The following is a 23,963-nucleotide window of genomic DNA, read 5'->3' as shown; positions in this document are numbered from 1 at the left end:
CAATGCGGATTATAAGGTCTTCACAAAAATTTAGCGGTAAGATTACAATATCATATTACATTACATTAGTGATTTCTATTCCGCCATTAACTAATACATAAGGCGGATTACATAAGAATTGTCAAGGTAGTTCAAAGCGGATTATATAAGAACTAGTATTTTAGCCCGTTATATTAATGGGTGCTAGAATATATGTCTGTGTGTCTTTATTTCTGTCTCTCTCTCCCTCCCGCTGTCTGTCTCCTTAGTGGCCCTTCCTATGTCCATAGTGTCCCTAGTGCCTCCTTCCCATGTCCTTAGTGACCCCAGTGCCTCTGTACTGTGTCCTTAGTGCCCCAGTGCTTGTGTACTGTGTCCTTAGTGCCCCAGTGCCAGCGTACTGTTTCCTTAATGCCCCCAGTGCCTTCTTCCTATATCCTTATTGCCCCCGGTGCCTCCTTCCTGTGTCCTTAGTGGCCCCAGTGCCTCTGTCCTGCTTAGTGCCCTCAGTGCATCCTATGTCCTTAGTGCCCTCAGTGCCCATTTCTATGTCCTTAGTGCCCCCAGTGCCTCCTTATGTCATCATTATCTTCCAGACTTTGTCCCACCCCCACCCCCGATGCCAGCCTGCCTGCCTCCCATCCCCCTTCCATTGAACCCCCCCACCCCCATGCCAGCCTGCCTGCCTCCCATCCCCCTGAGCAGCATGTTTCCATGGAACCCCCCCATGCCAGCCTGCCTGCCTTCCATTGAAACCCCCCACCCCCCCTCCGATGCCAGCCTGCCTGCCTCTCATTCCCCTTCCATTGAAACCCCCCCACCCTCCCATGCCAGTCTACCTGCCTGCCTCCCATCCCCCTGAGCAGCATGTTTTTAACCTCCCCCCCGCCAACCCTACCTGGCACACCAGAAACCCCCGTTGACTCTCCCAGCCGACCCTCCCACCGCTACACGGCCGACAAACCTGGCAGCTCCAGCAGCATCCCAGGCACACTAAACACGCTGCTTCGGCTCTTCTACTGGCCTAATTTCCTCTGCCACGTCACTGATGATGTCATCAGGGATGCGGCAGAGGAAATTAAGCCAGTAGAAGAGCCGAAGCAGCGTGTTTAGTGTGCCTGGGATGCTGCCAGATTTGTTGGCTGTGTAGCAGTGGGAGGATCGGCTGGGAGGGTCAACGGGGGTATCTGGTGTGGCGGGTAGGGACGGCGGGGGGAGGGGAGTCGCGGCATGTTAGTGGTGTGGCGGGTAGGGTCGGCGGCAGGGGGGGTGGAGGAGGGGGATTCGCGGTTTGTTACCTGGCTGGTCCTTTGATGCTTCTTGGCGACCGACAGGCTCCACATGCGCACTCCTACCTGCAGGTCCCTACAGCGCACGAAAACGGGTGCACGCAGGTGGGAGTGCGCATGCGCGCTTAGGGCTTTATTATATTAGATTGTCATATTGCTAAATAAATAAGGCGGATAACATAAGAGTTGTCATGATATTTAGAAATACATAAGGAGTAGATTGAACATTTTTTTTTCTGAGATAATCTGGTTGTGTTATATAGGTTTTATGTATTTTCTGAAGAGTAGGGTTTTTGTTTCTTTTTTGAAGGTTTTGTAGTCTGTGGTCGATGATAGCAGATTGGTGAGTTGTCTATCCAGTTTTGCTGCTCTGGTGGCCAGTAGGTTGTCATGCCTAAATATGCCTAAATTAGTGCATTATGATCAAGCGGGCTTTATTATTCAATGACAAACTTTTGAAAATATTAAACTGGCCTTGCATCTGATATAGCATGCTCGCAGGTAGGATATTCCTGCGGTGGTGCTATCACTTGATGTGGAAAAGGCCTTTGATCGAGTTGATTGGTCCTATCTTTTCAAAGTGCTGGAGACCATGGGAATTGGGCAGCAATATTATCAGTTGCCCGTTATCACCACTTCTTTTCAATCTAGCACTTGACCCGTTCCTTCATTCAGTACGCACTAATGTTAACATCAAAGGTGCTCAATGTGGCAACACAGAAGTTAAGTTCTCAGCTTACGCAGATGACGTGCTCATTTACACAACTCCAGATTCGCTGAATGAATTGTTATCAACCATAAAAGCCTATTCCAACATATCGGGCTACAAACTTAATAACACTAAGACTGAACTTATGCCTCTAAACTCACTAGTTCATCAATTCGAGGTTAAACATCATAATTTTCAGTGGTCTGATAATAAAATAACATACTTAGGTATTAACTTTGGTAACACCATTGAGTCAATGATGGAGCACTGCACTAATCATATATTACAGCTTATTAAAGATCAAGTTTCTATATGGACTCCATTAAGATTATCATAGTGGAGGCGCTTAGAGGCCATCAAAATGGTTTTAATGCCAAAGATTATATATACCTTAAGCATGTTGCTGATGTTACTGCACCCTTCTTTGTACAAAAAAACTGATACAACTATATCTCAGTATCTTTGGAATAACAGTACACCTCAGATCGCACTGAAAAAACTGAAATGTTGCAAGAAAGAGGGTGGAATCAGCTTTCTTGATTATTTCGACTATCATTGCACCTTGCTTTTGCGACAGGGTTCTCGCTGGATACTTAAAGATACTCTTCCATTGGTCAATACTGTAGGGTTTCCTTTTGAAAAAGACTGACATCACTCTTACTCTTTGCAGTGTCTTCCCTTTATGGAACCGCCTACTAATGATCTTGGCAGGGATCACATTTTGTTAACTATGTGAACAGTCTTTAAACAGATTGATTGTCTACCTGATTACCCCTGGCTTGGCACACACTACTCTCCAATATGGAGAAATTATTTGATTAGAATACAGAAAAATATGATTGATTGGAAACAGTGGCAAAGAGCTGGCATCTGGCAGATAAAACACCTTCATAATGTGAATTGATGGATTCCATTTGACAGCCTATGCAATAGCACAGGATTGTCAGTTAATAGACAATATCAATGGATACAACTCAGACATGTCAAACAAAGCCTATTCCATTCTAATTCAGTGCTAGATAATACACCGGATATTCTCACTCTTTGTCACGCCATTGCTTGTAACCGAAAAGAAGCATCTCAGTGGTATAAGGTAATAAGACATACAAAATATTTGAGACCGCAAGACGTTGAAGCTCACTGGAAAGATGAGTTACAATTGGAACTGACAGTAGAGGATTGGTATATTGTGTGGTCTCGTACATCCTTGGTGTGCAGGACTGCATCTTTTCTTCAAACATCCTTTTTCTTACTCCATAGGGCCTATTAGACTCCCAGCTGATTATCCAAATTCAACTCCAACAAATGTGACAACTGTTGGTCCTTTGGCACCTAAAGGGGTATGCTCCGCCACATGTTATATGACTGTCCCTTGCTTCAGATCTTCTGGAATAAGGTGTAGAAAGACATTTCTGCTTTGATTAAGGTATCCTTACTATTGACATACTCCATCCTTATTGCAGGGGGGTCATGGATCCTCAATGTCATTAACTGTGGAATCTGAACAACTGATGCATATACTAATCTTAATAGCTATAAAACTTATTCTTTCCAATTGGAAGAAATTGGAAGCGATGGAATATGCTGAGTGGTAGAACTTGGTTTGCACAACAGTTAAATTTGAACGCATCGCAGCAGAAAGGACTCTTTCATTGAAAAAGTTTGATCGAATATGGGCTCCGCTGTTAGAATTTGCTAAATTGCCAATGATTTCTCCTCAGACTTGGGTCTCTTGAACAAAGGTTATTTAAGAACATAAGAACATAAGAAGTTGCCTCCTCTGAGGCAGACCATAGGTCCATCCTGCTCAGCGGTCCGCTCCCGCGGTGGCCCATCAGGCCCATTGCCTGAGCAATGGTCTATACCTATCTATACCCCCCAATCCCTTTTTCTTCTAGGAATCTATCCAAACCTTCTTTGAAACCATTTAATGTTTTCTTGTCTACAACAGCCTCTGGAAGCGCGTTCCATGTGTCCACCACCCTCTGAGTGAAAAAGAACTTCCTAGCGTTTGTTCTGAACCTGTCCCCCTTCAATTTCTCCCAATGCCCCCTTGTGCTTGTGGTGCCCCTTAATTTGAAAAATCTGTCCCTGTCTACTTTTTCTATGCCCTTCAGGATCTTGAAGGTTTCTATCATGTCTCCTCTAAGTCTTCGCTTTTCCAGGGAGAAAAGTCCCAACTGCTTCAATCTGTCGGTATATGGGAGATTTTCCATTCCCTTTATCAGTTTGGTTGCTCTTCTTTGTACTCCCTCAAGTACCGCCATGTCTTTCTTGAGGTACGGCGACCAGTACTGGACACAGTACTCCAGATGCGGCCGTACCATTGCACGATACAGCGGCATGATGACTTCCTTCGTCCTGGTCGTAATACCCTTCTTAATGATACCCAGCATTCTGTTTGCTTTCCTAGAGGCTGTGGCACATTGCGCCGATGCCTTCAGTGTTGCATCTACCATCACTCCCAGGTCTCTCTCCAGGTTACTAACCCCTAGTGCTGTTCCCCCCATTTTGTATGTGAACATCGGGTTCTTTTTCCCCACGTGCATGACCTTGCATTTCCCCACGTTGAGCTCATCTGCCACTTTTCGGCCCACTTTTCCAGCTGCGTTAGATCCTTTTGGAGATCCTCGCAGTCTTCCTTGGTTTGAGCCCTGCTGTATAGTTTGGTGTCATCTGCAAATTTAATGACTTCACACTTAGTTCCCGCCTCTAGATCATTTATGTAGATATTGAACAAGAGCGGTCCCAGCACCGACCCCTGCGGAACTCCGCTCGTGACCCCTTTCCAGTCTGAGTAGTGGCCCTTTACGCCAACCCTCTGCTTCCTGTTTGCCAGCCAGTTTTTGATCCATCGGTGGACCTCCCCTTGTACCCCGTGGTTCCATATCTTTTTAAGCAGTCTCTCGTGTGGCACCTTGTCGAAGGCTTTTTGGAAGTCAAGGTAAATGATGTCTATAGATTCCCCTTTATCCACCTGGCTGTTCACTCCCTCAAAGAAGTACAATAAGTTTGTGAGGCATGACCTACCCTTACAGAAGCCATGTTGACTCGGTTTTAGCTGCCCATTTTTTTCGATGTGTTCACAGATGCTGTCTTTAATCAGTGCCTCCATCATCTTTCCCGGGACTGAGGTCAGGCTCACCGGCCTGTAGTTTCCCGGGTCCCCCCTTGCGCCCTTCTTGAAGATGGGCGTGACATTTGCTATTTTCCAATCCTCCGGGATCTCTCCGGTTTTTAAGGATAGGTTGCATATCTGTCGAAGTGGCTCCGCTATTACGTCTTTTAGTTCCTTGAGTACCCTTGGGTGAATGCCATCCGGACCCGGCGATTTGTCGCTCTTTAGTCTGTCAATCTGCTTGAGTACATCCTCTTGGCTTACCTCTAAATCGACCAGCTTATCGTCTTGGTCTCCTATTACGATCTCTTCGGGTTCTGGAATGGTGGTTATATTCTCCATCGTGAAGACTGACGTGAAGAACTCATTTAACCTGTCAGCTATCTCTTTCTCTTCTTTTACTACTCCCTTTCTGTCTCCATCGTCCAATGGTCCCACTTCTTCTCTCGCCGGTTGCTTCCCCTTGACGTATCTGAAGAACGACTTGAAGTTTGTTGCTTCCTTTGCCAGTCTCTCTTCGTATTCTCTTTTTGCTTTTCTAATCACTCGGTGACACTCTTTCTGGTGTTCTTTGTGCCCTTTTTGGTTCTCCTCTGTTTGGTCTTTTTTCCATTTTCTGAACGATGCTTTCTTGTCGCTTATCGCCTTCTTCACTGCACTTGTTATCCACACTGGGTTTTTTGTTCTATTTTTTTTGCACCCTTTTCTGAACTTGGGGATGCATATGCTTTGTGCTTCGTGCACAGTCTCCTTGAATAAGGTCCAGGCTTTTTCTACGGATTCCGTCTTCCCTATGTTGCCTTTGAGCTTCTTTCCCACCATTTTTCTCATGGCATCATAATTTCCTTTTTTGAAGTTGAGTGCCGTCGTTGTGGTTCTTTTCCCCTTTGATGATCCAATTTCAAGCCTGCACTGGATCATGTTGTGATCGCTGTTACCTAGTGGGGGTAATACCGCCACCTCCTTTGCTGTCCCCCCTAGTCCGTTGAAGATTAGGTCAAGAGTGGCATCGCCCCTTGTTGGTTCCGTGACCAGCTGCTCCATGAAACAGTCCCTCGTGACTTCTATGAATTTTGTCTCTCTTGCGCAGTTTGAGTGCCCAATACTCCAGTCTATCCCAGGATGGTTGAAGTCCCCCATCACCACCACATTTCCGCTTCTGCATACCTGCTTCAGTTCAGCCTCCATCTCCTGGTCGATTTCTTCCGGTTGTCCAGGTGGGCAGTAGTACAGACCCAGTTTAATGTCTGCTCCTGCTCCTCCCTGTAGCTTAACCCATAGTGATTCCAGGCCATCCGCCCGTACTGTTGTTTCCGTCCTGGCTGATGGTATGGAGTCTTTTATGTACAGCGCTATTCCTCCACCCTTTTTATGTGTCCTGTCTCTCCTGTATAGTTTGTACCCTGGTATGGCCACATCCCATTGATTGTCCTCAGTCCACCACGTTTCTGTGACTCCAATTATGTCTAGGTCCTTATTGCTGGCTGTGATTTCCAGTTCTCCCATTTTGGCCCTCAGGCTCCTAGCATTTGTGTATAGGCAGTTTAAGACCCAGTTTTTTGTCCTCTCTCTTTGTTTCCCTTGTGCTTTGGTATTCCTGTAGTTTCCCTCATGGTTTGCCAGCCCCTGAGCTTCGCCCTCCTCCTGTTGTGTGTGTGTGACGTCCTCTGCCTGTTTCCCCTGCGCCTCCTGCTCTCCTAATTCCCACTCAGTCCTGGGCTCTTTTTCACAATGACTTTGCCCCTCTGTTTCCTGTTGTTCTGTGTTGGTGCCGCTTACCTGGTCCACTTGTGCCCTCGATCCCTGCAATGCGTCTTTAGGTCCTTTTTCAACCCATACACCCTCAGACCCGAGTCCTCTTTTACACTGTCCCAGTTCAGTACCTTTGTCAGGTACTGATGTCCGATGTGTCGAGGTCAGGTCGACTATCGGCTTTCCCCTTCTTCTCAGTTTAAAGCCAAGTCTATGACGTTCTGGACGTTGCGTGCCAGCATCCTCGTCCCAGCTGTGCTAAGGTGCAGTCCATCTTTTCTGTAGAGCTTGTTCTTCCCCAAGAAGGTAGTCCAGTTCCTAACAAAGTGGAGCCCTCCTCCTCGCACCATCTCCTCAGCCAAAAGTTAATTGATTGTAGTTCGCTCTGTCTCTTTGTGTCCGCTCTCGGTACTGGCAGGATCTCTGAGAAGGCTATCTTCCTTGTCCTTAGTCTCAGTTTCCTCCCCAGGGTCCTGAACTGGTCAGTTCGTGTAGTCCTGTTGAAGTTTCTAATGCTGATGTCGTTGGTTCCGATGTGGATCACTACTGCTGTCTCCTCTGTCTCGGCTCCCTCCAGGATCCTCTCGATATTGTTGATGATGTCTTTTGTTCTTGCCCCCGGGAGACATGTTACCAGTCTGTCCTCTCTCCCTCCGGCTATATGACTGTCTACTCCTCTCAGGATTGAGTCCCCGACCACGATAGCTGATCTCCCCTTCTTCAACTGTCTCTCTGGTCTCAGATCTGTGTCATATGTGTAGTCCGTTTGTCCGTCCTCTGGGTTCTGCTGTGTCTCCGCCCCTGGTCTCAGGTCTGTGTCATCTGCGCAGTTCGCTAGTCCTTTCTCCTGGATCTCCTCCTCCTCTGCCTGCCCAGGTCCTCCGCAAGGTCCTAGTTCCATGGTGTCTGGTGATTCCTGTCGTCCAACTGTCGGTTCCCTCCTGGTGTGTTGGTGGTCCTGTGCCTCTACCATCTTGCAGGCCTCCTCAATGAATTTCTCGAGCTCCCTAACTTGTTCTGCGATGTGGCTCTCTCTGGCGGTGTCCACGGTTGTCCAACACTGTTCTTCCAGGGTGCACAGTCCCTCCAGTTCTTGTACTCGAACCTGCAGTCTACCGACCTCCTTCTTCAGGCTATCCAGTTCCTGACATCGATTGCAAATGTATACCTGCCTCCCGGAAGGGAGGTAGTCATACATATGGCACTCGATGCAGAAAACTGGGTAGCTCCCCTGGGTTCCTGTAGCCTCCATTCCTGTAGCCTCGGTGATTTGGGAGCGGTGCCTGACGTGCAGTTATCTTTTCTAAATGTTGGGAGCTGGAGGGAAGCACGATAACTCTGAGGCCTGCCAATTGAAAATGACGAGTCTTCCCCTCCCTGTAGAGGCTACTAGTGCCGATCTGCACTTCGGTAGCCTTTCCTTCCTTCAAGAGGAGCTTCTGGGGTAGCTCCCTGCTGGGGTCCTGTTAGCAGGGCTCGGTGACCACCAGTAACATTGTCAAATTATACAACTGCACGGTTCAGATGAAACTTACTGTTCTTCTTACTATTTTTAGAAGTAGTAGCATTGTCTACTTTACACATGCCATATAGATGTTATTGAATCTTTAGTACTAAACTTAATTTTCAAGCTTTGCTTATTCCTTCCTTTATTTCTTTCTTTTCCTTTTCTTATTTTCCTTATCTCCACGGAGGCATTGTGATATATTTTTTACTGCCATAACCTGTATTGTATAATCTTGAAATGTTGTCATATGCTTTTTTTTCTTCATGTTTTGTTACCAAAAATTTTAATAAAAAATTTTCAGGAACTTAAAAAAAAAAAGATCAGCCGCTCTTTTGTTTTAAAGTTAATGGGTGTTTGCAGTCCTCGATGGAGCTGGAGAGAGGGACGTAACAGGGTTGTTTGCTTTATTGATGGAACTGTTAGCAGAGATTCAGGGCATTAGTGTAGGGCCCCATCAATATAAAATCTTATTGTACGCGGATGATATGTTGTTGTTGCTACAACAGCTGGAGCGGTCCTTAGCGCTAGTTTTGGGGGCTTTGGAAGAATTTGGTAACCTCTTTGGATTTAAAGTTAATATGGATAAATCTGAAATTTTAAATGTGACATTGACTGATACACAGGTACAGCATTTAAAGACTCAATTTGCTTTCTCTTGGGCTCCTAATTTTATTACATATCTGGGTATTAATCTAACTGCAAAATATTGTCAGTTATATACAGTGAATTATCCAGAAAGGCTTCATCAGATTTTCACGGAATTAGAGCGTTAGGAGGGCTTGTCGCTGAGTTGGATAGGGCATATTTCTGTTCTTAAAATGCTGGTTTTAACTAAATTGTTGTATGTATTTCTGGCTTTGCCTATTGCACTCCCAGAGGATTTCTTCTGGATGCTTTCCCGTAAAGTTTTTGCTTACGTATGGTGGTACGGTGTAGTGTGCTTTATTGGGCTAAATTACAGGGAGGAATGGGGGTCCCCAATTTTCATTTATATTATAGGGCGGCGTTACTGCAAGAGATTGTTATGTGGATGACATTTGAGGATTGCCCGTAGATACATGTGGAACAACATTTTATACCTTGTATTTCATTGCGGAAATTACTGTGGGTTCCACTGGAGCATTTGCGTACTACTTTGCGGATTCCCAATCCTTTTTAAAGAACTATTCTGACAGAGTGGTATCAACTCTGGAGTTTGATGTTTCCGGATCAGCAGTTTTTTGGCCAAATGGTGATTTTGGTGATTCTGTGTTTTTCCTCTGACCGAGAGGTGGCGATTAATTATAGGTGGGTTAAACTGGGTTTACATTTTTGGGGACAGTTGTGGAGTGATATACAAGTGTTATCTTTTGAGGAGTTGCAGGCCTTTTTGTATACTCGGCTTTGTTCATAAAAGGTTTTTTGGGGGGAAATTTCCTTAGGCGAAATGCGCATACAACAAGCCCTGCGGATGGGAGTTGAATGAGGGCGGGTGTATCAGGCTTTATTATATAGGGAAGATCCATGGGATCCTTATAAAGTGGTTTGGGAAAAGAGAGTTGCAAGGAGGGAGGTTACTTATAAGGGTCTATTTACACCTACTCTATCTATTAACTATGTGGAAAATGGTTATAAAATGTACTATAGATGGTATTTTACTCCCGATAGGGTGCAGCAAATATTGAGTGTGGGTTCAGATCATTGCTGGAAAAACTGTGGGGAACGGGATGATTTCTTACATATCTGGTGGGTCTGCCCGGCTATTAAGGCGTATTGGCTGTGTTTTGGTATGTGTGCTGCGGAAACACTGCCCATTATGCTTAGATTATTGTTTGTTAAATGTGGAAGTATCTGGCTTTACGAAGTCAGAACAGAAATTTGCAGCTTGTGCATTCAAGGCCACCAGATTGGCGTTAGCTCATTGCTGGAGGTCTACTACCATCCCTGGCTGCTGTGAGATTTATCACCGTTCGGACTACCTCCAACTGATGGCAAAGTTGACAGCTTTTCATCATAATACTTTCCGTAATTATCATAAAGTATGGGATTTGTATGTGCAGTGGTGGGCAGTACAGGGAGACTCCTGTTGATTTGAAATATTGTCCATGTCTAGGATATCTTTTTGTAATGATTCCTCTCTCGTGTTCTTTGGGGTCTGGGATGGTGGGGATGGGGGTATTTGGACTGAGGGTGGGTGTATAAAATAACACAAAATTGTGGGGAGTGTTCAGATTGTTCTTTGTATTGCTTGTATTTGGAGTGTTGTGTTGTTCTTATGGTGTATTTTCAGAGTTGTATTTTGTAGTGTTTTACTCTCTTGCAATAAAAACATTAAAAAAAATAAAATTAAGCAGGCTTGCTAGACAGATATCAACAAGGGTTGATCCTGCTAGCAGCAGACTTCTGCTCTGCGAGTCTGTGTCCTCTCCCAGGCTTGCAAAAGAAAAGAACTGAGGGGGTAGGAGCTAGCCCACTGGGAAAGAGGTGGAGCTGAAAGATGTGTGACATCCTTCAGCAAACAACTTGTGGTTTCAGATGGATAACCTTAGCGTTTAGGAGTACAAGACACATTGCACTAGAAAATCAGCTAATATCTAAAGCAATTTAAGGCAGGAGAGCCTTTTGACTGTTTTAATAGCCTGCACCAAACCAGCTGCCAATATTCAGCAGCACTTAACTAAATAGTGCTACAGAATATCAGCAATCACCAGCCATGTTCCAAGTGGACTGGTCAAGGACATTACAGGCAGTAGAACCAGTGGGGAGCCAGTAGTTATGTGGGTGCCAGCAAAATTCAGTACCGGTGCATGTATAGCTTACCTTACATGTATGTAGGACACATAAAAAACTATCTTAAACTTTACCCGTTTAGCTAAGTCGATACCAGCACTGAATAACAGCCAGTACTCATATAGCTTCCAGGTACTGTACTATTCTCCCCCCCTACCTTACTCCCTAGTCCAGTAGAGTGATGGATGCAGGAATGAATCCAACTCCGTTCTGTCCCTAGCAGCTCCACAGTAGAAATAGCCACCTCAACCTCTAGAATAAGTATTGGGGTACCAACTGGGACCCACATAAGCCTTGTAGCATCCATTCCACTCTTCGGAAAAATAATGGAAGGGCTAGTACATACCCAGTTGATGGACTACCTCGATCAGTTCTCTCTACTACATGAAACCCAATCTGGCTTCAGACCTCTGTTTAGCACCGAGACAGTAATTGCGGCGAACCTAGATTACTTACGCTCCTTATTTAGCAAGGGCCATAACGCCCTAATCATGCAATTTGACATGAGCTCGGCCTTTGACTTGGTGGATCATGAGAAATTGCAACAATGCTTAGATGCAATCGGCATCAGAGGAGAGGTATTTGACTGGTTCCAAGGATTCCTTATATCCCGCACCTATCAAGTACGTTTCAATCACAACCTCTCTAAAACCTAGAAAAACCCATCTGGCGTTCCACAAGGGTCACCATTATCCCCACTGCTCTTCAATGTTTACATGTCATCACTAGGCGTGCAGCTGGCCCAGCAGGGTATAAAATTATTCAGTTACGCAGATGACTTTAAAATCATTATCCCATTCACCACTTCTCCCTCTGAAACTACCCACATTGCAACAGAAGCACTAAACTAGATGGAACAATGGACAACAGAATTCAGACTGAAGCTTAATTCAGAAAAAACTAAATTCTTCATAGCCTCGCCACACCCACTTGTCACTACAACACCACTATGCATCAACAAACTCAACTACCCTATTCAACCTACAATGAAGGTTCTGGGGGTAATACTGGACCAAGGCCTAACCATGAAAGACCAAGTGGACTCCCTAGTCAGAAAGGGTTTTTTTACTCTCTGGAAACTTAGGTCCATTAAAGCATACTTTGACGCTTCATCATTCAGAATTCTGGTACAATCCCTAATACTAAGCCATCTCGATTATTGTAACATCACCCATCTGGCAATCTCCCAGACGAACATGCAGAGACTGCAACTAGTACAAAATGCGACAGTCAGGTTGATCTTTGGGCTGAAGAAGTCCGATCACATAACCCCTTCCTACCAACTCCTACACTGGTTGCCAATGGAGGCACGTGCAAAGTTCAAGCTGGGATGTTTCTGCTTTAAGGTACTATCCGGTCTAGCCCCTAAATATATAACTGACCTCTTCTCTTTCTCAACCAACAGACATAAGAGAAGTACACACCTGAAGTTCGTCTCCCCATCGGTTAGAGGATGTAAATTTAAAAGACACCATCAACATCTTCAATCTTATCAAGCAGCCTTATGGGGCAAAAACCTGGAAAATCTAATTATACACACAAATAACTATGGTGAATTTAGGAAACACCTAAAAACATACCTGTTCTTGAAGTGCCTAGGTAACAAATCTGTACAACCTCTCCCATCACAATCTCTCTCATAACAACTGATCCCTTAAACTGTTAGCCACTAATCTCTAACTATGTAAGTTCCACTCAATTTGTAGCATCTTTCTAATCATTGTAAACCGCATAGAACTTCATGGCCCTGCGGTATATAAACTGTTATTATTATTATTATTATTACTGGTACCTGAACTTGACACGGCACTGAATATAAGAGCCAAATTTAGCCGGTAATGGTCAGGGTTTAGAAAACAACTGCTACTGGCTGAATATTGGGAGAGAAAAAAATTTACGGTAGATAAAAAGGAAAAGAAAATTATGAAGGTGATAAGAACCACAAAGGAGAGAAAGGTCTTCTGAAGGATCCTTCTTTTACAGTGGCAGCATGCAATTAAGAATATAAGAATATAAGAAGTTGCCTCTGCTGAGGCAGACCAGAGGTCCATCTCGCCCAGCGGTCCACTCCCGCGGTGGCCCATCAGGCCTATTGCCTGAGCAGTGGTCCCTGACTATCCCTATAACCTACCTCTACTCCTATCTGTACCCCTCAATCCCTTTATCCTCTAGGAACCTATTCAAACCTTCTTTGAAGCCCTGTAACGTGCTCCGGCCTATCACAACCTCCGGAAACGCGTTCCATGTATCCACCACCCTCTGGGTGAAAAAGAACTTCCTAGGGTTTGTTCTAAACCTGTCCCCTTTTAATTTTTCCGAGTGCCCCCTTGTACTTGTGGTTCCCCATAATCTGAAAAATCTGTCCCTGTCTACCTTTTCTATGCCCTTCAGGATCTTGAAGGTTTCTATCATGTCTCCTCTAAGTCTCCGCTTTTCCAGGGAGAACAGCCCCAGCTTTTTCAATCTGTCAGTATATGAGAGGTTTTCCATACCCTTTATCAGTTTAGTTGCTCTTCTCTGGACTCCCTCAAGTACTGCCATGTCCTTCTTGAGGTACGGCGACCAGTACTGGACACAGTACTCCAGATGCAGGCGCACCATTGCACGATACAGTGGCAGGATGACTTCCTTCGTCCTGGTCGTGATACCCTTCTTAATGATACCCAACATTGCTTTCCTTGAGGCTGTGGCGCACTGTGCCGATGCCTTCAATGTTGTGTCTACCATCACTCCCAGGTCTCTTTCAAGGTTACTTACCCCTAGCAGTGATCCCCCCATTTTGTAGGTAAACATCGGGTTCTTTTTCCCTACATGCATGACCTTGCATTTCCCTATGTTAAAGCTCATTTGCCAATTAAGATAATTGGTTTAATTACTCCTCTATGCCAAAAGATTCTATTTTAGAGAGTTGGGAGAAACACCCCTTAATTAGAACATGTGGGTTTCATATAAGTTATTTGTATTATTCTGGAAAATTATCTTAACATCAACGTGCACCCTTGCTTGTAAACCAAAGGCAAAAATAAACTTGGGACTAGCCCCATAGTTTAGGCCTCAAAATTATTTGCTGAAGAATAAGCAATCAGATTTCAGATCTTAGGCTTCCCAGGCTTAAGTGCAATAAAGAAGTAGGCTGCAAAGGACAAGGAAAAGAAGAAAAACCATCTGCTTTTACACTGTGCAAGGATCCCCTGAGCTAACGGGAAAGTTTAAAGAAGGAAGACAGAGCAAAAACTGCTGAGCGAGATGAAAGCAAACAACCAATAAACACAGGTAATCTATTAACCCTTTTATCTGTTCGAGATGAAAGCAAGCAACCAATAAACAAAGGTAATCTATTAACCCTTTTATCTGTTCAGGTGTATCTTTTCAAACATTATAGCACTATTAACAGTTATTGTGCAACAAACTAATACCTTGTTCACAGTATATGAAAGAATTTCAACATACAGATTTGACATTCAAAATATAGGCCTAGATTCACTAAATCTCCAAACTGTGCATGATCCGTTTCCGTTTGCATGCCGGCAGTGCAGGGCGGTAGAACTTCAGAGCAGGATTTCGGGGAGATTCAGGGCAGTGCAGGGTGACACGACTTCGGGGCAGAGAGCAAGACTTCAGGACAGTGCAGGGTGGCAGGACTTTGGGCAGTGCAGGGCGGCAGGACTGCGGGGCGATTCGGGGCAGTGCAGGGCAGCAGGACTGCGGGGCAGAGAGCAGGAGATTTGTGCTTGAATTGGAGCAGAGAGCAGGATGTGCAGTCGGAAACCTAACCCTAACCCCAGCAGTCACTTTTGGAGTTGATCGACCAGCCTAGTCGGATCGGGAAATTTGTTAGTGAATCACGTCCCTACCTACTTTACATACAGTTCCCCTCATTTGCATGGATTGGAAGCGGATCGCAGGAGAGGTTAGTGAATCGGGCCGGAGGGAAATTTGGTCGCTAAGGGGTCGCAAACCGATTGATAAATGATCGGTTTGCTTAGTGAATCTAGGCCATAGTGAGAGCAGCTTAAGATCATACTAGCTTATTATTCTCAAACATTTTACTTTATTAATAACAGTAATTGACTTACCAATCTAAGTCAATATACATAGCCTATATTTCTAAATTTGCTGCAATTCTTTTTAAGTATTAGGCCCTCTATTTCAGTTATCATACCTTGATCTGAGTAGATCCTTCAGTGCTGACAATCTGCTTCTGTGGTGACACAGTTAACAAATGTCCTCCTTTTACCGTCACGTATTGCTGAAGTGTTGATTGGGAAGTGCTTACAGGGGTGGGCATATGCAGTTGCTGCGATGGCTCCATAGGCTCCTGTTTTATAATCACCTTTCAATAAAAAAAAGAATGAGATTCCTGATTATTTTGCCTTTCTGTGGTATAACCAAGGTTGTTTCCGTATTGCATACGAGTGAGGGGGAGGGGGGGTTTCTAGTAGGATCACAATCTAAGTTAAATATTACACATAGGGATGGAGGAGTGGTAGACCCTGACCAATTTTTAGAGGGTTGTATTCTTGAAGAGCTAGCTGAATTAAAGATAGACAAAGCGATAGGGCCAGATGGTATACATCCTAGGGTGCTGATGATACTTAGGGAAGTTCTGTTGTCTCCTCTGACCAACCTTTTTGATGCTTCTCTGGAGGATGTGATCCCTCTTCATAAAAGTGGAAGTAAGAAAGAAGTAGGAAATTACAGGCCAGTAAGTCTGACTTCTGGGGTAAACAAATTAATGGAAACACTTTTAAAACAGAGAATGGTGAAGTTTCTAGAATATAGTGGGTTATAGGACCACAGGCAATATGGATTCATTAGAGGTAGGTCTTGTCAGACAAATCTGATCAATTTCTTTGACTGGGTGACCAGAGAATTGGATAGAGGGCGTGTGCTAGATTTAGTGTATTTAGATTTTAACAAAGCTTTTGACAGTGTTCCACACAGACATCTAATAAAAATGCCTTTGGGCTGGGTCAGGAACTGGTTGAGTGGAAGGCGACAGAGGGTAATGGTCAATGGAGACTGCTCTGAGGAAAGGGAAGTTACCAGTGGTTCTGATCTTGGGCATGTTCTTTTTAACATTTTTGTGAACGATATTGCTGAAGGGCTTTCAAGTAATATTTGCCTCTTTGCGGATACCAAAATCTGAAATAGTGTGGACACCCTGGATGGTGTGAATAACATGAAGCTTGAAGAATGGTCTGAAACTAGGCAACTAAGATTTAATGCTAAGAAATGAAAGGTCAAGTATTTGGGCTGCAAAAACCCAATGGAACAGTACAGTTTAGTGGCTGAAGAACTTATGTGCGCGACACAGAGCGGAACTTGGGTGTGATTGAATGTGAGGATCTTAAGGTGGCCAAACAGGTTGAAAAGGTGACGGCGAAAGCTCAAAGAATGCTAGGGTGCACAGGGAGTGGTATGGTCAGTAGGAAAAAGGAGGTATTGATGCCCTTGTATCAGACTCTAGTAAGACCTCATTTAGAATATTATGACAATTCTGGAGACCCCACCTTCAAAAAGATATAAAAAGGATGGAGTTGGTCCAAAGGAAGGCTATTAAAATGGTGCATTGTCTTCATTATAAGGTGTATGGGGACAGACTTAAAGATCTCAATATGTGTACTTTGGAGGAAAGGTGGAAGAAGGGAGATATGAAAGAAACGTTTAAATACCTACATGTCATAAATGTGCATGAGTCGAGTCTATTTCATTTGAAAGGAAGCTCTGGAATGAGATGGCATAGGATGAAGTTAAGAGGTGATAGGCTCAGGAGTAATGTAAGGAAATACTTTTATACAGAAAGGATGGTAGATGTGTCAATACCTCCTTTTTCCTACAGGCCATACCTCTCCTTATGCAACCTAGCATCCTTCTAGCCTTCACCATCACCTTTTCAACCTGTTTGGCCACCTTAAGAGCATCACATACAATCACACCCAACTCCAGCTCTTCTGTCGTGCACATAAGTTCTTCACGTTACCTCGGGTTTTTGCAGCCCAAATTCATGACCTTTCATTTTTTAGCAATAAATTTTAGCTGCCAAATTTCAGACCATTCTTCAAGCTTTGCCAGGTCTTTCTTAATGTTATTCACACCATCCGGCGTATCTACTCTATTGCAGACTCTAGAGACTCATTGAAATGGTCAATCAATGGAGGCACCAGAACATCCCTACGTTCCTTCAGCACCCTCGGATGTACATCATCCGACCCCATCGCTTTGTCTACCTTTATTTTAGCTACCTCCTCACAAACACAACCCTCTGAAAATTGATCAGGGTCTTTTACTCCTCCATCCCTATTCATGCTTGTCTTTTGTGGTCCCGCTCCAGGCGCTTCAGCCGTGAACACAAAACAGAAATATTTGTTAAGCAATTCAGCCTTTTATCAGCTTCTATATATTCCTCCCCTTCACATTTGAGTCTCACAATGCCACTTTTGCACTTCTTCCTTTCACTAATATATCAAAAAAATGTCTTGTTTCCTCGTTTTACCATGTCAGCTATTTTTTCTTCCATTTGCATCTTTGCTTTCCTGACTACACAACCAGCCTCTCTTAACTTTCCCAGATATTTTTTGCCTGTCTACAAATTTGTGAAAGCTAACCTCTTATTCCTTACCTTCTCAGCTACTACTTTTGAGAACCAAAGCATCGTTGTTTTCCTCTTGGTTTCACTTACTTGCCTAACAAAAAGGTTTGTCGCCCTTACAATCGCTCCTTTCAGCTTTGCCCACCACATTTCCACTCCTTCCAGACATTCCCACCCACACAATTCCTTGATGTAAACCCCCATCCGAAAAAAGTTAGGTTTTTTTTAAAGTCTAGAACCTTTGTTTCTGAATGAGCCCTCTCTATACCCATCTTAATATTAAACTGTACCATGAAGTGATCACTGGATGCCAGATGATCACCCACTGTAAAATCAGAAACACTTTCCCTGTTTGTAAGCACTAAGTCTAGTATGACCCCATCCCACAGGGGTTCCATTACCAACTGCTGAAACAGTTCTCCTTGTAGAGAATCCAGGATCTCCCTACTTCTAGAAGACAGCGCACTAGAGATATCCCAATCAACATCCGGCACGTTAAAATCACCTATTAGCAAGACTTCCCCTTTTTCAGAGATATTCTGAATGTTCTACCATTAAATCTCTATCTACTTCTTTTGTCTGTGAATCAGGCCTGTATATCACACCACTGGAAATATATTCACCATTCCCTCTTTCCAAATTGATCCACAGTGCCTCTTTCTTGCTTTGCAGATCCTGCAATTGTGTGGCTTTAATATGATCTTTAAGATAGCACAGTTACTTACCGTTATCAGGTGTTATCCAGGGACAGCAGGCAGATATTCTTTACATGTAGGAGACGTCACCAACGGAGCCCCCTAGCGGACAGTTTCACAAGCAGACTTGCTCAAAGACCTTCAGGCTTGCGATTGGCCCGCGCATGCCCCTCCTGCCCTGCCTAGGGCATGTGTCTCCTCAGCGTGTCCTCAGTTCAGATAGCAAAGAAGCCAACCATGGGGAGGTAGATGGGTTGCGAGAATATCTGCCTGCTGTCCCTGAATAACACCTGTTATGGTAAGTAACTGTGCTTTATCCCAGGACAAGCAGGCAGCATATTCTCTAAATGTGGGTGACCTCCAAGCTAACTATAATGGGATGGAGGGAAAGTTGGCAATTTAGGAGAACAGATGCTGCAAAACAGACTGGCCAAAGCGGCCATCACACCTGGAGAAAGCATCCAGACAGTAGTGTGAGGTGAACATATGAACCGAGGACCAAGTGGCAGCTTTACAGATTTCTTCGATGGGAGTCAAGCGGAGGAAAGCAACAGACGCCTCCATCACTCTGACCTTGTGGCCCGTGACTCGACCCGGCAGGGAGAGACCAGCCTGAGCGTAACAGAAAGAGATACAAGCAGTCAACCAGTTAGAAATGGTCCGCTTAGAAACAGAGCGACCCAAGCGATTGGGATCGAAAGAGAGGACAAGCTGGGGAGCAGTACGGTGAGGAGCGGTGTGCTTCAAGTAGAAGGCCAGCGCACGCTTACAATCAAGAGAATGCAGAGCCATCTCACCAGGGTGAGAATGGGGCTTCAGAAAAAAACACAAGAAGAACAATAGATTGGTTAATGTGAAAATCAGAAACAATCTTGGGCAAGAACTTAGGATGGGTACGGAGAACCACCTTATCATGATGGAAGACAGTGAAAGGTGGGTCCGCTACCAAGGCTTGAAGCTCACTGACCCGACAGGCAGAAGTGAGAGCAATAAGAAACACAATCTTCCAAGTAAGATACTTCAAGTGAGCCCACGCAAGCGGCTCGAACGGGGGTTTCATCAATAGTGCAAGGACCACGTTTAGATCCCAAACCACCGGACGAGGTTTAAGGGGCGGATGAATGTGGAAAAGTCCCTTCATAAACTGGGAAACCAGAGGATGAACAGATAGGCTTCCCATCAATCGGCTGATGAAAAGCAGCAATGGCACTAAGGCGGACTCGAACTGAAGAGGACTGGAGTCCAGCGCCAGACAAGTGTAACAGATAATCCAGGACAGCAGATAAGGAGGCAGATAGAGGCTCCAGCCATTGAGCAGCACACCAGGAAGAAAAGGGGGTCCACTTCTGATGGTAACATTGGCAAGTGGACTCCTTCCGAGATGCTTCCAGGATATCCAGCACAGGCTGGGAGAGCTGGAATGAGGGTATTAAGTCTCGAGGAACCAAGCTGTGAAGTCCAGAGACTGGAGGTTGGGATGAAGGAGAGAACCCTGACTCTACGTAAGCAGAGAAGGAAAAATAGGCAGAGGAAGGGCTCCCTGGAACTGAGTTGTAACAGAAGGGAGAACCACGGTTGCCGGGGCCACCGAGAGCTATCAGAATTATGGTGGCATGGGAAGACTTGAGCCTGACAAGAGTCTTCAGAATCAGAGGGAATGAAGGGAACGCATACAGGAACCTGTTCGTCCAATCCAGAAGGAAGGCATCTGCCTCGATCCTGAGAGGGGTGTAGACCCTGAAGCAGAAGCAGGGCAACTTGTGATTGAGGGGGGACGCAAACAGATCGACGTCCAGAGCCCAACGAGCAAACACCTGATGCAGGGTTACGGAGTGGAGAGACCACTCGTAAGGCTGCAGAAGATGACTCAACTTGTCTGCCAGACAGTTCCGCTGGCCCTGAATGTAGACAGCTTGAATGAATATGTTGCGGCGGACGGCCCAATCCCAGAGCCACATTGTCTCCTGGCACAGGGACCTGGACCCCTTGCCCCTCTGTTTGTTGATATAATACATGGCGACCTGGTTGTCCGTGCAAACCAGCACCACTCAGTCGCGAATTAGGTAACAAAAAGCTTTCAGAGTGAGGAAAATCGCTCGAAGCTTCAGAAGATTGATGTGACAAAGGTGGTCGGCACGGAACCAAAGACCCTGGGTGCGTAGACCACCCAGATGAGCCCCTCAGGCATAGGTCGACGTGTCCGTCATGAGGACCTTCTGCGGAGGAGGAGCATGGAACAGAAAACCTCTGGAAAGCTTGGAAGAGAGCATCCACCAACGTAGAGATCTCCTCAACAAAGGAGTCACGACAATGCGTCGAGAGAGAGGATCCCGAACCGGGTTCCATTGGGATGCCAGAGTCCATTGAGGGATACGGAAGTGAAGTCTGGCAAAATGATCACATGAACCGTGGAGGCCATGTGATCTAGGAGGATCATCATGAGCCGAGCCGGCGCCGAGTGCAGATGGGTCACCATGTGGCACAAACGGATAAGGGCCTCCTGACAAGGCCGAGGCAAGAAGGAGCGGAGACGAACCATTTCCAGGATCGCTCCGATGAACTCGAGAGACTAGGATGGGCAGAGGTGAGACTTGGGAAAGTTCACCTCAAAGCCAAGACTCTGAAGGAGTAAGATGGTCTGTTCCGTCTCTGCAGATCTGTCCTCCTCCAGTGATCTTTCTCTTCTGACAGTGTGATCAAAATAAGACAGTTGCACTTCAATTGTGTTTTGAGTGACAGCCAGTTTGATCTCTTCCAGAATTGATTTGTTAGTTCTTTTGACAGTCCACGGCATGCATAAAATCCTTATCCAGCACCAAAGCTCAAATGAGTCGTTTTTTTCTGTCTTGTTTCCACAGTGTCCAGCTTTTGCATCCGTAATTGATCACTGAGAAAATGAGTACAAGGACAAGTCTAGTCTTAGTTTGGAGTTATTTCTTTGCCTTTGTGAATACTTTGAGAGCCTTCATTGAAGAGCGACCAAGTGCTGTTTTGTAGTGTATTTCTTCCCTTCTAGTTCTTTGTTTACAAAAGAGCCCAGAAGATTGAAATCCTTTACAACTTCTGTTCTTATTGCCTTCAAGCTCAAAATCATCATTTTCCGTGTTCATGAGCGTTCTTTATGTTCAGTTCTAATCCCATGTTATGACTTTTTTAGTTTTGACTTTTACAGCATGTGATGAGTATTCTATTATCTGCATGGTGCAGATTGTTTGTTTCAGCTACCAGCTTTAAAACAGGATCTCTTCTTCCAAATTTGCTTTTCTGAAAATGGCTTTCACCATAAAGGTTCAACAGGTAAAGTGACAAGATGCATCCTTCCCTGACACCACATTTTATTGGAAACCAATCAGTGTTGTCATATTCAGTTTTCACTGTAGCTTCTTGGTTTTCGTAGAGGTTATCAGCTGAGTCATGTGTTTGGGTATTCTCATTTGTGCTAGAGTTTTCTGTAGTTTATCATGATCCACACGGTCAAAAGTTTTGTTGTAGCCAAGCAAAAATATAGGGGCTTTTTGGTATTTGCTCTTCTCCAATATCCATCTAACATTTGCAGTGTCTCTCATTCTTTGACCTTTTCTGAAACCAACCTGAACTTTGGGTAGTTCATGCTTAGCGTATGATTGTAGTCTTTGTTGTGTTTACAGCAATATTTTGCTTGCATGTGGAATTAATGCAATAGTTAGTGCTTGGGGGTCACCTTTCTTAGGTATAGGTATGAACAGTGATCTTCTCCAGTTGGCTGGCAATGTTTTTTTTTCCTTCCCACTCTGACAGTCGAGTGAGGGCCACGATGGCACCTTCTGAGCCTTTGATTAATTCAATTGGAATACAGTAGATACCAGGCCACTTGTTTTTCAAAAAAGCTTTAATTGCTCCTATGTCTTCTTTTAAAATATCTGGTGGTTCTTTGACAACAGTTTCTAGTTCAATTTCCCCAATGTTATCCTTGATACCTTTTTTTGTATAAATTTTCTGTATATGCTTTTCATCTGCTTTTTAATGCTTTTTGGATCATTTAATATCATTCCATTGGTGTTTAAGCATCTCCTATCGAGTTTGGAATTTGTGCTGCAATCTCTTAACATCCTGATATGCTAATCTGGCTTTTCCATTACATGTTAAGATTCAATTTTCTGACAAATAACCTTGAGATATCGTTCTTTGTCTTGCTGATCTTGACATCTTAGGAAGTCGTTCCAAATCTTTTATCATATTTGTCACCCTTCTTGGTACCTTTTCTAATTCCGCTATATCTTTTATGAGATATGGCATCCAGAACTGTACACAGTATTCAAATTGCAGCTATACCATAAGAACATAAGAATTGCCGCTGCTGGGTCAGACCAGTAGTCCATCGTGCCCAGCAGTCCGCTCACACGGCGGCCCTCTGGTCAAAGACCAGCGCCCTAACTGAGACTAGCCCTACCTGCGTACATTCTGGTTCAGCAGGAACTTGTCTAACTTTGTCTTGAATCCCTGGAGGGTGTTTTCCCCTATGACAGACTCCGGAAGAGCGTTCCAGTTTTCCACCACTCTCTGGGTGAAGAAGAACTTCCTTACATTCATATGGAATCTATCCCATTTCAACTTTAGAGTGCCCTCTCGTTCTCCCCACCTTGGAGAGGGTGAACAACCCGTCCTTATCTACTAAGTCTATGTTTCGATCATGTCCCCTCTTAATCAAGGACATATAAAATTTTCATCTTTGTTTTCCATTCCTTTCCTGATAATTTCTAACATTATATTTGCTTTCTTAGCCGTCGCCGCCGCACATTGAGCTCATTTGATTGAAAATGGCCCTGTCCTGTCCATTTGAGTTCACTGATCCCTATTCAATTTTTTTTTTTGTCTTTTTCCATTGGTTTCTAACAACTTCCAACTTTCCTTGGTTCATTCTTTGTACGTTCCATGTTCCCATGCTGAGAATATCTTTAGATTCTGATCTCCTTTTTCTGTCCAGCAACATCAGTATCAAGATGTCCTGGTGGCTTTGATCTGTTGGCTTCACAAACACTGGACATACTCTGGGTGATGATCAGCTCTTCCCTAGTAGCATGGCGAGTGCCTTCTGACTTGGGGGATCATCTTTCAGCATTATACATCTATTTTCTCTCGTCGAGTTTCATGGCAGAATACAGAAGTAGATTGCTGGGTTTGCCTTCTGCGCAGTATAAATTCAATGTATGTTGTCACATCAAATGTGTTCCTTTGCCTCCAACACTGCCCATTTGTTGCTGCCCAGATGGTTGGTACATCATAAGTCTGACATCGCCACTGAAACCTGCTCACCTTGGAGGCCCTGCTGGTAATGAAACTACCGACAGCATATCTTACAGCTTCAGATGCACACAAGCCTTAGTGGTATGACAAACCCATGTACTATGACTGAAGGGCTGATGATATACAATGCAGTTAATACCTTGAAGTCTAACTTCTGTTAATATACAACAAAGATTTCATGTTAACTGTAAGGTATGGTCTTCGCCCCAATATAGCATTTTCCATGTTGGCTATTTAGCATGCACAAATTGTTGCATTAACTGAACACTG

General features: G+C 44.5%; 1 protein-coding gene across 9 annotated transcripts in view; it reads right to left on the bottom strand.

The window, feature by feature from the left end:
- The window catches only part of YEATS2 (YEATS domain containing 2), a 1,675,245-nt gene that overhangs the window by 651,976 nt on the left and 999,306 nt on the right, over positions 1 to 23,963 (bottom strand). For all 9 annotated transcript variants that reach the window (XM_033957686.1, XM_033957691.1, XM_033957693.1 and 6 more), the window contains one exon: positions 15,286 to 15,456. In XM_033957686.1, the coding sequence (XP_033813577.1) occupies positions 15,286 to 15,456 (171 nt within the window). The remainder of the gene's footprint in view (positions 1 to 15,285; positions 15,457 to 23,963) is intronic.

The sequence above is a fragment of the Geotrypetes seraphini genome, chromosome 9 (assembly GCF_902459505.1).
Source record: "Geotrypetes seraphini chromosome 9, aGeoSer1.1, whole genome shotgun sequence".
Classification (NCBI taxonomy): domain Eukaryota; kingdom Metazoa; phylum Chordata; class Amphibia; order Gymnophiona; family Dermophiidae; genus Geotrypetes; species Geotrypetes seraphini.
Note: the sequence above shows the minus strand (reverse complement) of the source record. Positions and strands in the feature narration are given on the sequence as shown.